We start from the raw sequence: 17,789 nt of genomic DNA on the forward strand, positions 1-17,789 counted from the left end.
AGAAAAGGATGCTGGATTAGATGGGAATTTGGTCTGATCCAGCAGGCATCTTCTAATGTTGTCAAAGCCTCCAGTCAGTGATCTGCAACATTTTTGTTAGTGGGTTGTCATCATTCATCTGGTTAACTGCGGCTTTGGTTTTGCTCAATTAGTTCACCAAAGCAGCAGTCCACTTTGTATATCAACTGATTAAGTGGGATGCACACTCTTTCCTGTTTTTCACCTTAATTAGTGTATTTGATGCCTAATGCACTCTATAAATGCCACAGGTTTGCAGTTGCTTCCATTAATATAACAAGATGTAAACAAAAATGACCATTTTTTTAATTGCTCCATTTCCCCCCCCAAAACAATGCTGGCATTTGCTAATTAAAATGGCTTCTGTAAAATGGAAAAGAGCAAACTGAAATGTGTCCATTAGTGTGAATAATATGTTTAGTGTTTCATGTAATGAATTAAATTGTTCCTTTAAAATATTCTGCAGACAGTCGAGGAGATTGAAGGTGTGCTCGGGAGGGACCTGTATCCCAACCTGGCTGAAGAGAGGTCTCGCTGGGAGAAGGAGCTTGCGGGCTTGAGGGAAGAGAACGAGAGCCTTACGGCAATGCTGTGCAGCAAGGAGGAGGAGCTAAACAGGACGAAGGCCACCATGAATGCCATCCGGGAGGAACGAGACAGATTGCGCAGAAGGGTGAGGCCAATAACCACTTATGTGCCACACTCTACTATAGATATGTTGAGAATATTTTGTCAGAATATATACAGTGGTACCTCTACTTACAAATAACTCTACTTACGAATTTTTCTACTTACAAATGGAGCTCCGTCCGCCATCTTGGATGCGGTTTAGATAGGATCTTTTCTATTTACGAATTTTTAGATAGGGTTGCTTCAACTTACGAATTTTTTCTCCCAATGCATTCCTATGGGATTTGACTTACAGTTTTTTTCGACTTACAAATGTGTGTTCGGGATGCATTAAATTCGTAAGTAGAGGTACCACTGTAAGGAGTTGCAAGCAGGCAGGATCCTCGCTTCCAGGTTCCATTTCTCAAGGCATTTACTGTTTTGCTTCCTCATCTGCCGTGTAGTTCTAATGGATTCTTTCTTCAACCTCTTGAGTTTCTTCAGTGGCCCAGCCTCATCTGCTCAGCACATTATCATATACACAGTGTCCCCCAGTTTGCGTGTGACCGACTCATGCATGACCACATGGTTGTCATTGGGTTTTTTGATAGTATTTTTGGACTGCATTGGGGAGAGCAACAGAAAGGGGTTCAGAGGCTTTTGGGGAGTGCTGCCCACTTAGGCGCTTTTTGCCTAGGCACACGGCAGCCCAGAACATAACCCCCACTTCTTGGCCAAAGTGTTTAAAGCAGCCCTCTCTTACTCTCCTTCAAAATTGTGTACAATTTTTTTTGCTGTGAATCGTAAGTCCTATTTGAAAGAGTTTTAATTCAGTTTTAATTCAGAAATTAAATTTTGAAATTTTCTGTTTATACTTTGGATCCAGCCAAAATTTGGTTTTCAAGGTAGTAAAGATGATATATTGTCCTAAACTGGCCTGTCCAGAAAGGAGATACATGAAGAAATCATCAGTTTCCATCTAATGGCCTTTTGTGCCAGCTGGTGAGAGAGTTAAGGTTCATTACCCAGAGGAAGAGTACACAAGTGTTTTTCTGAGGTTCAGGTGTTTAATTCCTCTACTGTTTACTCCCATCTCCATTCCTTTCTTCCTTGGATGCTTATTAGAGCTATTTCTTCTACCCTGTTCTCCAATAGCTGATCTTAATTAGATAAATTAGCCTGGTTATATAGACCTGTCTTCTTACTGACACACAGTTGACACATGATTGACAGACTGCTGGGTATTCTAACCACGGTGTTGCTGAAAATTAATCACCAGACCAGCAGACTGTCACAGTCAGAAAGCAGAAAGGTGAGAAATGTGGATGTAGAAGTTAAATTTCCGGAAGGGTAGTTGTGCAAAAACAGCAACGCGTGTAGGTGCACCTTAAAAGCTAACAAATTTATTACGGTATAAGGTTTCATGGACCACATTCCACTTAATCAGATACTAAGCTAGCTGAGTAACTGTTTCTTTTTGTGACTTATGTTTTCAAAATGTTCATGTCTTTTTTGGAAACACACGCAGGCCTAATAAGAAAGGATTATGATGTTGAAAGGAATGCAAGTTAGTTTATAGCTGTGGATATCTTTAGAGAACTGTGGGTAACCTAAAGGAATAATCTTTTTCTACAAAACTACAGTACTAAATGTTTGGGAGCTTTGAACTCCTTTTTTTTTGCAGCTAGTCATTGTAGCTCAGGGCAACTTTTGATCCCAAGTGAGCCACACACTGAATTAAATCTCCATATTGTAAATTAAAGTGTTTGCAATATATTCAATAAAATTTAATATACACAGTTAATATAGCTAATTAAATATATATTTAATTAGCTATATTAACTGTGTATAACAAATTACACAATTAACCTATTTTATATTTTTAATTATTAAACAAATTTAATACACAAACAGATGTACAGTGGTACCTCTACTTACAAATAACTCTACTTACGAACAGAGCTCCGTCCACCATCTTGGATGCGGTTTAGATAGGATTTTTTCTACTTACGAATTTTTTCTCCCAATGCATTCCTATGGGATTCGACTTACAATTTTTTTCGACTTACGAATGTGTGTTCGGAACGCATTAAATTCGTAAGTAGAGATACCATTGTATATGCTTTCATTAACAATGCACAAAAATATTCTTTTAAGGCTTTAAGGTTTTTTTTTCTTTAATGTTGCCAAGGGCTGCCAAAATAGGACTAAGACAATTCGTCCTATTTTGGCAGCCCTTCGCAACATTAAAGAAAAAGCACCTTGAAGAGAGAAGCTGATATAAAGTCCTGATGCTGGATAGGAGGAGGGAATTTGCTTCCCCAACCCATTGCTGGGGTGGCAGGGCATTTCACCTCAGGTGCTGAAATGCCTTGGGCTTCCCCTGAACACATATCCACAGCTTAGACAGGGGCTGCTGTGCCCATGGCAACCGAGCTGTGCCTGCCTGCCTGCCACGCAGCAGCGCCTGTGGCAGCCGCGCTGCGCCCACCCACCGTGCTGGGAAACGGGGGGGGAGGCGCCGGAGGGATCCGTCGCACCACGGCGCCAGGGGCGCTTAAGACAGCCCTGTATGTGGGGCCTGGGTTTTTAGCGCTTTTAGCGCTTTGAATTGGCTCTGGAGACCGACTGGAAACCAGAGCAGCTGTTTATACGAGATCTGGAAGATTCCATATACGTAATGTTTATCATTGATAAACTTGTCCCTATGGGTGTGTCCAATCCCCACAATTTGTGTCAATGAATGGCTTAAAATAAAATGTTGGCCCTACTGTGCTTTTGTTCTTTTCCCCACCCCACATCTGTTAACCTCTCTCTAAGAGAGATGAGCAGTGTCACAGTATGGTAGGATCTTCTTGGGGATGCAAAAGAAACTGCTTTGTAACCAAAGAGCAGTACCTTCTTCCCTTCCGTGTTGAACATTAAAATATGAAGGGACCATTCCAGATCAGTAATCACAGAATTGATCATTACTTCTACCTTTATCCTTCTTTTGGGTTATTGGAAAATAGTGAAGTCTTGTGCTGTAAAATGTATGCTAATTTGGTGAACAGTGGGTTTATTTCCCCTGAGAGGAGTCTGTTTATTACAGATGTCCATGTCAGCCACACTATGTAATGGTGAGCACTGGGGAGTTTATCTGCATCTGTAATGCAGTCAATAGCTGCCACACAAATAAATGTTTTCTTTGACCTACTAAATATTTTATATATGCATCCGTGAACCAAGAGTCACTTTATATTATTTCCCCAGAGGGTGAGGAAAGGAGCCCTTGCAAAAAATAATAATAGTTTTTTTGTTTGTTTTACACACACTAAATTGGGTAGATAAAAGTAGTTGGAGCCGAGCAAATCAATAGGGCTGTTGCTTTAGCCCAGTGTCTGTAATCAAACAAAGTGCTCTCAATGGGGTTTCGGAGGCTTGTTAGAGGTTTAATTAAATTAGATATTTAATGCATTCGGTTAACAGATTGTGCTGCTTTGCAATGCAATAACTATGGATTTTTATCCCTCACAGGTCATTAGTAAATGAGGTAATTACTTACTTCTGTAGGGTGTCCATAATGTAGTTTTACCTCTGTGCAAAATAGCCATAGATGAAGAGAGCACCCTGAATACTGGAGTTGTTTGTGACCTGTAGAAGCAGCTTCTACCCAAATACGCATCTTTGTTTTGGGGCAAACACGTGGACTGCTTATTTCCAGGAAAGCAATAACATGTAAAATGTTATGTGGCAACTCTGTCTGCAGGGAGATCTAGGGGAGCAAGCTAGCTGAATGGCAATATTGCCTGGCCAAAGTCTAGAAATGTTCTGCTCTCCTTGCACTTCAGTCTGCCATGTCGGGTGTGCATGTGTGTTTGTTTAAATGCACACCACCCAGTGATTGGTCCTCTTTCTCTACTTTGGAATGACCTTAGATAAATAATCTTGAAAATTCATGTAAACCAAAGAAGAGTCATACTGAAAGCATACAGACCAATATAATGGTTGATTATAACTCAGTTAAACACCAGTAGGAGGCAAAGTATTTGTTTTATCAAGGAAAATTAAATCTCTTAGTTCTTCATGGGAAACCTCTAAAAATTATTTAAACAGAGCTGAATAAGTGAAATTATAGACTGGTTCTTTTTCCTTTGAGCTTCTTGCCAGGAGGAAGAAAACGCTTGCACTAGCTTAAGAGCCTAAAGTGGTTCCGTCTTAGTTGTAAGTTGGACTATTTTCCTTAACAAGAGTCATTTTGACAGTTAGATAGTAAGGTAAAGGTAAAAGGTAAAGGACCCCTGGACGGTTAAGTCCACAGAACACTGTGACGGAAACCAGAGCACACAGAAACGCCATTTACCTTCCCACCACAGCTTTACCTATTTATCTACTTGCAATGGTTTGCTTTCGAACTGCTAGGTTGGCAGAAGCAATAATAATAATAATAATAATAATAATAATAATAATAATAATAATAATTTATTTATACCCTGCCCATCTGGCTGGGCTTCCCCAGCCACTCTGTGTGGCTTCCAACAGAAAAAATAAAATAAAATAATCAATTAAACATTGAAAGTCTCCCTAAACAGGGCTGCCTTCAGATGTCTTCTAAAAATCTGGTAGCTGTTTTTCTCTTTGACATCTGATGGGAGGGTGTTCCACAGGGCGGGCGCCACTACTGAGAAGGCCCTCTGCCTGGTTCCCTGCAACTTGGCTTCTCGCAATGAGGGAACCACCAGAAGGCCCTTGGTACTGGACCTCAGTGTCTGGGAAGAACAATGGGGGCTTCAGGTATACTGGACCGAAGCCATTTAGGGCTTTAAAGGTCAGCACCAACACTTTGAATTTTGCTCGGAAACGTACTGGGAGCCAATGTATAATATTGTATAATATTATGTATAATATAATATAATATGTATAATATAGCCACAGAATAGATAAATAAGACTAAATAGCTAATGTGTCTCACGTATAAAAGGTCTCTGAATGCTTTCTTAAATAATACGTTAGTTCCTAAAAGTTAGCTCTGACATGACAAATCTCCTTAGGAAGCCTTGTTGTTGTTGTTGTTTAGTCGTTTAGTCGTGTCCGACTCTTCATGACCCCATGGACCAGAGCACGCCAGGCACTCCTGTCTTCCACTGCCTCCCGCAGCTTGGTCAAACTCATGTTCGTAGTTTCGAGAACACTGTCCAACCATCTCGTCCTCTGTTGTTCCCTTCTCCTTGGTCTTTCCCAACACCAGGGACTTTTCCAGGGAGTCTTCTCTTCTCATGAGATGGCCAAAGTATTGGAGCCTCAGCTTCAGGATCTGTCCTTCCAGTGAGCACTCAGGGCTGATTTCCTTCAGAATGGATAGATTTGATCTTCTAGCAGTCCATGGGACTCTCAAGAGTCTCCTCCAGCACCATAATTCAAAAGCATCAATTCTTCGGCGATCAGCTTTCTTTATGATCCAGCTCTCACTTCCATACATCACTACTGGGAAAGCCATAGCTTTAACTATACAGACCTTTGTTGGCAAGGTGATGTCTCTGCTTTTTAAGATGCTGTCTAGGTTTGTCATTGCTTTTCTCCCAAGAAGCAGGTGTCTTTGAAAATGTTTCATTTTCACCTTTATTGTAAAACTGTGTGTAAAAGACATTACACTACTGACTTGCTCAGAATTCAAGCCTGACCACTTTCTGGAAGTTTTAAGACCTGGTTATGTGGGCTGCTTTTGGGGGGCTCTGAGTTAAGCTGGCAAAGAATGGTTGGGGGAGAACTTTTCCTAGTGAATTCATGTTCCTAGTTTAATTTTATTTGCTTTGTGTGCGTAACTTTGTTACCTCTAGAAATGCATACAGTATAAGCAATTGGCAAATGGATTCTATTTCTAAGTGGCATTCTAATTGTAAATCATAGAGGCAAAGCACATCAAATATCAAATGCACAACAAAATAAACCAGCCTTAGTTTTTAAACTGGCCATTAAAACTTTTTTAGGCTTATAATGCATTGGTGGTTACCGAATGTGGAGATCGCCCAAGCCGGATGTGAGGGACAGGGGATATCGCGAAGTCCCTCCCCTCCTGAGTTCAAGCCAATCCCCGAGCACAGGGGGAAGCAGAGAGAGTTCCGATTCCAGTGGGGAAGCAGGAAGTCGTGTCCGAGGCTCAGGCAAGGTAGAGGAGCCAGGGTCCCAGGTGGGACAGGAAGGGGCGAATAAGGGCGGGAGACCCATCCCCCCAACTCCGGAATTACGCAGAAAGAGGAGGGGAAAGAGGATGGGTCTGCCAAAGCTTTTGTGTTGGAGAAAGACGCGCCAAAAGCCATTAGGAGGTTCTGAAACCGACTGACCACATCACTCCGTGTAAATAGCAATGACTTAAGCACTGTAAATACGCAGCACCAATAAAAGAATAAAATGCAGAGCTGCGTAGCGTCGTTACTCTGAAGTAGTCCGCTCCGGCCACTGTGACACCTAATAAACCACAACCAAAGCCAACACAAAAATGTCTGAAAGCAGGACAGGGAGCCAGAGGATGGTCAGATGTGATAGGGCATGAGAACAGTGCTTAAAAAAAAAACACTGTAGAAAGAAAGAAGGAAACAGGAGGAGGAGAACCACTTATGGTGGTTATGTTGTTTGCTATGAGAAGGCTGAAGTGCGCAATATTTGCAAGCCACTCATAATTCCTAGGAGGCTGTGTTGAAATCTAGCCTCTCTGAGGAGGGATTAAAAACATGTGTCTATATACAGAGTCATACTGAATTCTAAAGTAAAATTGACCAGAAATGTAGCAAGAGGAATGTGCAAAGTAAACAATAGTAGGTAACTTTTTCCGCCTTCTGAACATTGTCACGGCTCGTTTTGGAACTACAGGTCCTCCTCATGCCGAGCATAACTGAGGCATTATAAACTGAGAATGAGACAGGCTCAAGTGACTCTGGCCTAGTATAATTGTAATAGAACACGAGAGCTATATTCTTCCAGGCAGCTCATCCATGAAGCGTGTATCCCATGTGAATAAATCAATCCTGGGAAGTGTATTGACTTTGAATTAGAGAGCGCTACTTTCATTTCTTAAGATACACCGAAGGTATCATAGCCGTTCAGTAATACTATAATAATAATGTGGGTCAAGAAACCTTAAAATTAGTGTTCAGATCCTGACTGTCACTTTATTAAAAAGTGGAGTGAGAACTAGCAGTAACTGCATTTCTCTTTAATTAAGATACAACCCAAGAGGCTTAGATTTCTCGGCTAATTTTTATGTGGCAATTACAGCTATTGCTAGCTTATTACTGAAATTGCTGATTAAAAATTACTTTAGTAAGCGTAGCTAACAATTTCATTAGAAGTCAACTTTAAGAGTTCTAGTCAAGTTTGTGTCTTCTACATATTTCCTTGCAAACTGTAGAATACCGGATGTTTAGCGTATAGTTTTTCAACTGCATAAACACTTTAAAATCATATGAATTTAAGAGTCATATTTTACATTATATTTAGATACAATTTACCATGTTATACTTTTGGATCACCTTGGGGGAATGCAAATGTTGGAGCACAGCATTTCAGTGGTGGACACTCCTTCATTGGAGATTTTTAAGCAGAGGTTGGATGACCATCTGTCCTGGACGCTGTAGTTGAGATTCCTGCATTGCATGCGATTGCCATTTTTTGCCCAGGGAGATGGTTTTTATTATGATTCCCTTTTTAGTCTGTAATTAAATAGCATTAAAAAAAAGACAACAAACCTGTGAGGGACAGAAGCTATAGGCAGCCGCCTCCCATCTTAACCACAAGTTCATGGCCAAGCGCAAGTGGGAGCGGGGAGGGGGATGTCTCTAGCGAGGAATCAGGAAGTAGGAGCCAGGGCTCAGGCAAGGTAGCCGAGCCAAGGCGTCGCTTGGGAACGGAAGGGGGAAGCAGGGAAACAGCGGGAAGAAGACCAATCCCAGCGACCCCGGAATTACGCAGGAAACGTCGTGGGCGGAGATTCAGTATCCCCAGGCTTCTTTGCTGGAGGAAAACGCGGGAATCTCCATTCGGAGGTTCTGCACCCGACTGACAACATGTACATAGCACTGTTTCAGCACTGTAAATAGACTGCACTAAATAAAAGGATAAAAATGCAGAGCTGTGAGGAGTCGTTACTCTAGAGTAGCCACCAGCGCCACTGTGACAAAACCATTAATGCATCCTGCCGTAGTCTTAGATGGAAGGACCTATTTCAGCGCTATGCTCGCCGAGGCAATGCTAAGTATAGTACAAAACAAACCGTAGCTACTTCCTGCTGACCCAGATGACAACGCCTTCTTATGCCGCTGGAATATGCTTGGTTGGGCTTTGGTGAATCTCATTGGAGAAAGAATTCCTTGGCGGCAACCATAGGCAGCAGTGTGGAGTGTTTCTCTGTGCTTAGCCTGGTGAACAGTTAAGAATGACCTGCAAGTCTTCTCAGGCCTGAGCACTTGCTTGGCAAACCTCATGTTGTCACCAGCAGGAGCACACAGGTTTGACAGTTGGGTGGGGTGTGTGTGTGCACATGGGTTTCCTGATGGTATGAACCAATGGTTCCCTACATAGCCTGTATGCACAGCTGCTGCAAATTGTGCAATCGTGGCAGCCCCATGCAAGGGTTCCATGTGGAAGTCCCAATTCATTTAATCAGTTCCTTCACATGATACCTACGAGGAATCATGTAGGTGTTAAAAGGTAAAGGGACCCCTGACCATCAGGTCAAGTCGTGACCGACTCTGGGGTTGCGCGCTCATCTCGCATTATTGGCCGAGGGAGCCGGCGTATAGCTTCCAGGTCATGTGGCCAGCATGACAAAGCCGCTTCTGGCAAACCAGAGCAGCACATGGAAACGCCGTCTACCTTCCCGCTGTAGCGGTTCCTATTTATCTACTTGCATTTTGACATGCTTTCGAACTGCTAGGTTGGCAGGAGCTGGGACCAAGCAACGGGAGCTCACCCCGTCACGGGGATTCGAACCGCTGACCTTCTGATTAGCAAGCCCTAGGCTCAGTGGTTTAACCACAGCGCCACCTGGGTCCCCATGTAGGTGTTACCAATACTCTGAAATGGGCCTAAGCCATCTCCAGGGTTGCTATGAATAAGACATACCCTCCTTAGAGGTGTGCATGTGGCAGGTTGCTAATGCCAGGCTAAGTAAGAATCCTGTGTTTGTAGCTGTCTAGTCTTAAGATCTCCCATTTTTCTTTATTCTGTTCTTTTGCAAGCCCATAAACAGGGTAATCTCTTTACCATGTCCTCCTTTTGTCCGCAAACATTTTTCTTCCCAAATTCTTTTTTAGATTTGATGGATTATTAGATCTCCAAAACACTCCCTCCATTCATTCCCCAAGTTACCTTTTCTTGGCACAGAAAATGTGAACTGCCTTTAAAAAAAAAAGTTCTTAGCAGCAACATAAATTTATGCGGAGAGAAATCATTTCTCTTTTCTCCAGCCCTGCAGCCAGACTTGTACTCTGCTTTCCTCCTCTTGCTTCCTCCCTGTAGGCTTTTTATCCCTCCCTTGCAATGACATTCCTCTTTTAATTGTGCCATGTTCCCTCCTCTGCCCTCCTTTAACCTACATGGCTCCTCTGCTATGTTACTTGAAGATATAATTCAGCCTTCCTTCGCAGTTGTTTTTTTCCAGTCTTGAATTTCTGAACTGAAGAAACCGCTTGCAAATGGTTTTAAGAAATGGTGCGCTAAACCAGTGGGTTCCCCACCACCACCTACAAGTGGACCTTACCCACCCCCTCAAATCTCCTGTCTGCATAGTTCAGAGCTGTACTGTTGACCATGGATGTTTCACCTTGTTTCCCACCACTACTTGTTATTGCTATGTTCCACTCTTTTATTTAATTTATCAGAACGTATACTCACTTTTCTGAGCCAGCAAGCTACTTCCTGAACCACCACTGACTTGCCTTATGTATATGATCTGCTGTCGTTTCATTTCTTCTATTTCAGGGGTGGCCAACTCCCAAGAGATTGCGATCTACTCACAGAGTTAAAAACTGGCAGTGATCTACCCCCTTTTGGGGGGTTCGGGTCAAAGTTGTTGAGTTTTTTTCAGGGGGGAGGTAAAATGTTAAGCTTTTTTAAGGGGAGCCACAGTTGTTCAGCTTCTTTGGGGGGAGCCAATGATCTACCAGTGATCTACCGCAGACGTCCAGTGATCTACTAGTAGATAACGATCTACCTGTTGGACATGCCTGTTCTATTTCATCTTTCTTGACTTTTGGCTTAGAGTTGCGTGTGAACAAGGTGACAGTCAGGCTCCTGCTGACATAGATAGAAAGTTTGCTGCTGGCTTAGCCTCACAGAGGTGACACAGCCTCCAGAGCCTCAGGGGAGGTGTTCTTTGTGCTCCTTAGGGAGATCCGCTTGCCTTCTTCAGCTCCAATCACTTTCATTTTCTCGCCAACACATTGGGCCAGCTGCAGTGGCTTTTGCTGCTTTAAGCTTCCTCTCTTCCTCCTCCCTCTCCCAGCCCTGGTGATGAACAACAGTACTCCCAGTAGGTAAAGGTAAAGGTAAGGGAGGTCTAAATGGTCTAAAACCACTGAGTCTCTTGGGCTTGCCAATCAGAAGATCTGCGGTTCAAATCCCCACAACGGGGTGAGCTCCCGTTGCTCTGTCCCAGCTCCTACCAATCTAGCAGTTCGAAAGCACACCAGCGCAAGTAAATGAATAGGTACCACTGTGGCGAGAAGATAAACGGCTTTTCCGTGCGCTCTGGTTTCCGTCACAGTGTTCCATTGTGCCGGAAGCGGTTTAGTCATGCTGGCCACATGACCCGGAAAGCTGTTTGTGGACAAACGCCGGCTCCCTCGGCCTGAAAGCGAGATGAGCGCCACAACCCCATAGTTGCCTTTCACTGGACTTAACCGTCCAGGGGTCCTTTACCTTACTCCCAGTACTATGGGTGGAATTCAGCATCATGCTATGTATGAAAGATGTTCTGTCTGTGCAAGCATTGCAACCAAGGGTACCAACTGGAATAAAATACTGGGGGTGCCCATGTAACGCCCTCCCTGCATAACTGCTCACTAAACATGGCACATGCATGCCATTTGAATAGCAATCCCCATTGACTTGGGAGGGGCCTGGCCCCTTCAAATAATTTATTGTGGCAGCAAAAAGACCTTGGCCCCCTAAAAGCTGGCTCCTATGGTTGCATGTTTCCAGGTGGAGTGATCCTCCTCTCCTCGCCCCTATATTCTGAGAGTTATCATAGCCCCTGCAGAGCCCATTTGGGGGGCACAGGAGGGGGTGGGGGAAAACCCTGTTTCACAAGTGGAAGTCTTTGTGCAGGGGCTTCCAGTGACGGGGTTCGTTAAGCGGATCCCACCCTATCCTGTAGTTTTATTATTTGCTTAGAGTACAATTTTTAAAGTTTCTTGAAAAAGGATTTTCCACCCTAAATGTGGTTTGAATATTACTCATATATTTTTCTTTCCATTATAAATGTTGTTTTATGGTGTATAATTATGGCTAGCAGTCACTGCTTGATAAGTTGTTAGTGGCTTTTAACTTAGCATTGAAATTTTAACAAGCTTCCCTTCCCCACTCCGGCCACCCCAAATATATCCAGATTCCCACATGTGTGTGTGTGCATGTACTAATGAATATCAGAATATTGAGGATTTCAGTGGCGATTGTTGGCACGATTTACAATGAGTTTCCCTTTCATTCCATTATGGAGATGACAGCTGTTATGAAACCTTCATAGCAAGGAGATAGAAATTTTCCTGAGTTTTCTGTGAAAGTGATTTATAAATTATTGAAAATAGGGGAAATTGCATATATCTTTAGTGTTTTGATTGTTAGAAGAACAAAACGATAAAAGCATCTGTGTGTTTCTTGATAAAAACATGCTTGGCATTGTTTACTTTTTTGTTTTGTTTTTCATACGGTAGAAAAAGTAACCAAGTAGGCTCTGATCCAGTCTTGTGCCATGACATATATGAGAAAAGGGTTTACTGCTCATAATTTCAATTTCTCCCTGGAAGTGCTATTTGCACTAGTCTTACTAACTAGTGATTTAATTCGTGATTTAAATCAATTTGATTTAAATCAAATCCACCCTGCTTCACATGACATTTTCCTGCCACAAATCATGTGCCCCAATATGTTATTTCCCTTGAAGGTGTTGCTTTACTGCAAACAGCAGCTCTGGGTGGGAATTGAAACCAGGAGGAATAATTTTGGGTTAAGCCCCCTGAGTCGGAGTCTTTGAAGCTGGAAGGAAGGAAGGAAGGAAGGAAGGAAGGAAGGAATAGTGTTAAGCATGCTTTTTAAATATGGGTACTTAGTGTAACACATAGCTCAAATATGTACTTTTCAGAGTACAGTAGAGCTTATAAGTATCCTGTCCTTGATGAGCTGCCAGGTTATGTATACAGTGGTGCCTCGCTAGACAAATTTAATGTGTTCCGACGGTCAATTCGTCCTACGAAAAATTCGTCTTGCAAGGCACTGTTTCCCATACAAATGCATTAAAAGTTAATTAATGTGTTCCTATGGGCTCTGGGGGACTGGCGGCAGTGGCAGCGCTTGGTTGCTTGGCTCACGGAAGGCAGGCAAGCAGACAGGCGGCAACAGCCCCTGCCTGTCCTTGCCGCCTGCCTGCCCCGGAGTCTCCGAACCCCGGGATCTGTCCTTGCTGTCGGTGGCAGGGGGAGAGGAACGAAGGAGGAGAAAGGGCAGCTTTCTCTTCCTTTGTACTTCTCCCTTCCCCGCCCGACAGGGTTCGGAAGCCCCGTCAAATGCCGCTCTGTTGGGATAGGCGGTGGGGGGGGAGTTCCCCTTTGTGTTCCGCTGGTCTCTGCCGGTTGCCCCTCACTGCTCGCGGCAACCGGCAGAGACCAGCAGAACACAAAGGGGAACCAGCTGCAGCGCAGAAAGAAGGCAAAGGAAGATCAGCTGACAGGCGCCGACAGCTCATCTTCCTTTGCCTTCTTCCCGCTACAGCTGGTTCCCCTTTCGCTAGAGGAATAACCTGTAGGTTTTGTGATCAGAGGTTTTTATGGCCACGCTTCGCAAGACGAAGTGGTGGTCATAGAAAACCTCATCGTCTTGCAAGGCAACCTCCGATCGCAAAACCCATTCGTCTACCGAAAAATTCGTCTAGCAGGGCATTCGTCTAGCGAGGTACCACTGTATATGTAACAACTCGTTTTCACTCAAGTTCCTCTGGGTTTAGGGACTATAGCTCACTGCACTTCTTCATTCTGTCCGCTGCTATAATCGGAAGGGTTATTTATGTGTTTCAATAAACAGTTTGACTTTCAAGGAAATTTCCCCTTCAGACTGCATGTTTATTTCCTTTCTTCTTCTCTTCTTTTCTATGCTAGTGGTGCAGGAAAAATGAGCTCTTGATTTCCCTCGTGGCGCAAGTTGCTGTGCTGAAGAAGGCCATTTGTTTCTTTAAGTATTTGTCCGAGGCAAAGCTTATAATCTTGCCTCAAGAAATGCCATTTGCAAGCTTCCCCCCCCCCCTTTCCTTTTCTAGCCCTAAAGCCATTTTGCGGTCAGGCCTGCTTTATTTTAATACCTTTTTGTTGTTTTTAATTGCATATAATAAGGGCAACGCAGTTGTTCAGCAACTTTGGGGGTATTGAGTGACCCTTTTCTAATTTGCTGTATTTCTTGCATTTATCTGCTCTGCAGTGCTGCATTTTAACTATAGCTTCTGAAGTATAAATAAATTATTTACGTTTCAATCACTTTGGGTTTTTAATGCAGTGAGGTCATCCTAGGATGTTTCTCTACAAATAATTATTTCAAACTGCTTTATTATATGCAGACCATTAGCCCAATATCCTATAACACAGATTCATTGAGCCAGTTCAGATTATATTTCCCAACTTCTTAAACCATAAATTTGGGGACAAGCATCACGCTTGCTCCTCTTTCACCTTACTCCTCCTCACTTCATGCACCAGCTTCAGCGCTCAATTCCTGGCATGTGTTAAGCCACAGTTCCCTGCTCTATCTGAGCCAGGAAACTGGTTTAATCGTGGTTAATAAACCAGTATTATAAGGCAGGAGCTTAATATGAGGGGTGGGGAGGAACATTCAATCCTGACACTTGCCTCCAGATGGATAAATCATGGTTTATGAAGCTGGGAAAAATAGTCTGATTCAGCTCACAGATGGAAATTTGGGGTGCCAATTTATCCTTGTAGCTGAGAAGAAGCTTCCAATTTACTTCTCGGCGTTTGCACTAAATTGGTTAGATTTATTATTGTTTTGAGCTTTGTTGTGTAGGCATTTCTGGGAATGGGTTGCCGGCCTATGTATGTTTGTACTTCGATATTACGAAATCAAGCACAGTGTGTTTGCTTTTTTAATAACTTACTTTCATCTTAGATTTTGTATACTCTTTTGTTCATGAATACCCAACAGTGACTGGCACAGTGGGGTGGCACCATGCTGCTGCTCCCTCCCCATCCTTGCCTTTGCTGTACCCCAGTGCAACACTACCTGCTGCCAGGAGGGTGGTAGCATGGCACCTCACCAATAGCTCCTGAAAATCTTTGCATCTTCAGTTTCTCTTCTCCTTCCCACCAGCCCTGCATGCTGACATTGGGTCGTCCAGTCAGACTTTTCTTGACTCAGAATTATTCCTCCCCCCAGTTGGCCAGAGTAGTGAGTTATCTCTCACCATTAAAGGAAGGACCCATTCGCTTGTCACATTCTGGGGAGAAATCTCTATAATCTGTATGATGACCTGATTTTCTCCCACAGGCGCCTCCTCCTCTCTCGCCCAGCAAGAGAAGAGATTGAGCGAACTGGGCTGCACTGTGTTTCTTTAAGCTCATTATCCTCCCAATCATTTGATCTGTTCTGGAAGTAAATTATTGTTTTGGGGTCAGGTGATCATGGATGTAACACTTTCAAATGTGGTTCATTTGTAATGTCTTAGGGCAGAACATGGTGCGCATGTGAGCATCTTACTGGTTTGAGGGCTCTCTGTAGCGTGCATTGGAGTTTGCAAGCACTGAGATTGATTTAGCAGCTAGTTTGACACACGTGGAACCATTTTGGAAACGGGAAAGGGCGTGAACTCTAAGCTAGAAGTGCACATTATGTGAAAACTGAAACTTCTTAACTGCCACCTGTTAATCCTTGTGAGGCTGATAGTGCTAGCTTTCCTTGCATTTAGCATTCATTTTGCTAAGTTGAATGCATAAATCAATTTATGGGAACTCTGGCCATAATCCCAGGGCCACCCCCATGGATTCTACATGGTTCATTAGTCTCCCCTGCCCACCATGTCTTACTGCCAGGTCGCTTTTGCAATGATGCAGTATGGATGCGAGGAATACCCTGAAATGGCTCGTGGTCTGGAAGGAATCTTCAGCTGAAATAAATTGATATAAAATAATTCAGCTTTTATGTATATCTAAATAAGGCTAATTCTTGTGGCACATACCTGTATATTTTCTTATACATAATATGTGTCTAAGTCCATGTCATTTTACTCATTTGAAGTTTAGGGACGTAACAGTTGTGGGATCCAGTACAATTATTCCTCCCCTTTCGCCACTGCAGCTTTCTCCAGAGTTAACTATTCATCTTGCTCGGTAGCACATAATAAGTTGTTTGTGTTTCTTCCAGTGGTGTTCATTGAATCTGACCTCAAAGTAAAGGTATTCATATGGCCAGAAAGACAGATTGCTCTCAATAAATATGCCCATGCTTCATAAAACTTGGTAGTACTAGAAACTGCTTCGTAGCAGCCGAAGGATCAATGGGAAAGCTTTTGCCTCAGAACTTTTTCAAGCTTTTCTTTCTTTAACAAATAAATCAATAACCCCAGGCTAAAGCAGAATTTGGCTGCCACAGCCAGTACTACTCATCGGACCAAGTGCAAAGGAAAACAAATGACTTTGTCTTAATATTGTGTCTTCTTCCAGGTTCGAGAACTGCAGACACGTTTACAAAGCGTCCAGGCAACTGGCCCATCCAGTCCCGGCCGTCTTACTCCTGCCAACCGTCCCATTAACCCTAGCACTGGAGAACTGAGCACCAGCAGTAGCAGTAATGACATCCCCATTGCCAAGGTGAGTCCTTGTACATTGCCACAGTGCCTCTCATTATCTGGGAGATGCAGCCTTTGCTGTGCCCAGCTGTTGTGCCGGCGTGCAATTAACTGGGAAGCATGAGCCAGAGCGCCAGGGGAATTTACAAGGATCCTAAGTGAGTCTGAAAACTCGAGCTGCGGGGAGAGATAAGTGCTAAGGATTCTAAGCCTCTGCTAGTCACAACACACATGCCAGTTTACATTAATCAACTTAACATGCGATTTCTGGATGTGTGAAGAAGGGGGAGTGATTTGCATAGCTGTGCAAAAGCTACATACGACACCTAATATTTGCGGTGGGGTTTTTTCCCCCCGTTTCTAGATAGCTGAACGAGTAAAGCTCTCAAAGACGAGATCGGAATCTTCAACGTCTGACCGTCCTGTCCTGGGATCTGAAATCAGCAGCATAGGGGTGAGTGTTAATGATCACATAGGATGTGTGCTCATGTCGTGATCTGCCTTGTGATCTTTGGATGAAGGGTGGTATACAAATTGAAATAATAAATATTTAAAATAATATTCTTTTAAGAAAAAAATTGGTCCCTCTACTTGTCATGAAGTTTTTACAATAAGTGCCACAGTTTTAATATCGGGGGTGGGGTGGGGTTGTGCCGGTACTGTGTACTCTTGAGTATCCCCAGAAAAAAAAGCATAAATGCTACAAACATATAATCCTTCCATAAGGATTTGTATATATTGTACACACCCTTTCATGAGATGGTGATATACTGTATAAGTACCGTAATTTTATGAAGAAAATCTGAGCAAGAAGTGCCTATTAGCGTTAGATCAAAGGCCTGTCTACTTCATCATAATGCACTCACAATGACCAATCCTCAGGTAGGACATGATTGCAACAGTGCGCTGTCTACTTGTGTTCACAAGCAACTATAGTATCCTGGAGGTAATATATTGCGATTGTGACTGGGAGCCTTATCGTCATGAATTTGTCTATACCCCTTTGAAAACCATTGGCTATACCTCTCGTGTTGGCAAATTCCATAGTTTTAGGTGCTGTATGAAGTCTCTCCTGAAACGTCCAACATTCAGCTTTGTTGAATGACCCTGAGTTCTAGTATGATAA

General features: G+C 43.2%; 1 protein-coding gene across 3 annotated transcripts in view; it reads left to right on the forward strand.

The window, feature by feature from the left end:
- The window catches only part of MCC (MCC regulator of Wnt signaling pathway), a 203,847-nt gene that overhangs the window by 154,941 nt on the left and 31,117 nt on the right, over positions 1 to 17,789 (forward strand). For all 3 annotated transcript variants that reach the window (XM_035099855.3, XM_035099856.3, XM_035099857.3), the window contains 3 exons: positions 485 to 691; positions 16,539 to 16,685; positions 17,028 to 17,117. In XM_035099855.3, the coding sequence (XP_034955746.2) occupies positions 485 to 691; positions 16,539 to 16,685; positions 17,028 to 17,117 (444 nt within the window). The remainder of the gene's footprint in view (positions 1 to 484; positions 692 to 16,538; positions 16,686 to 17,027; positions 17,118 to 17,789) is intronic.

This window comes from Zootoca vivipara, chromosome 10, assembly GCF_965207765.1.
Source record: "Zootoca vivipara chromosome 10, rZooViv2.hap1.1, whole genome shotgun sequence".
NCBI classification, from domain to species: Eukaryota; Metazoa; Chordata; class Lepidosauria; order Squamata; family Lacertidae; genus Zootoca; species Zootoca vivipara.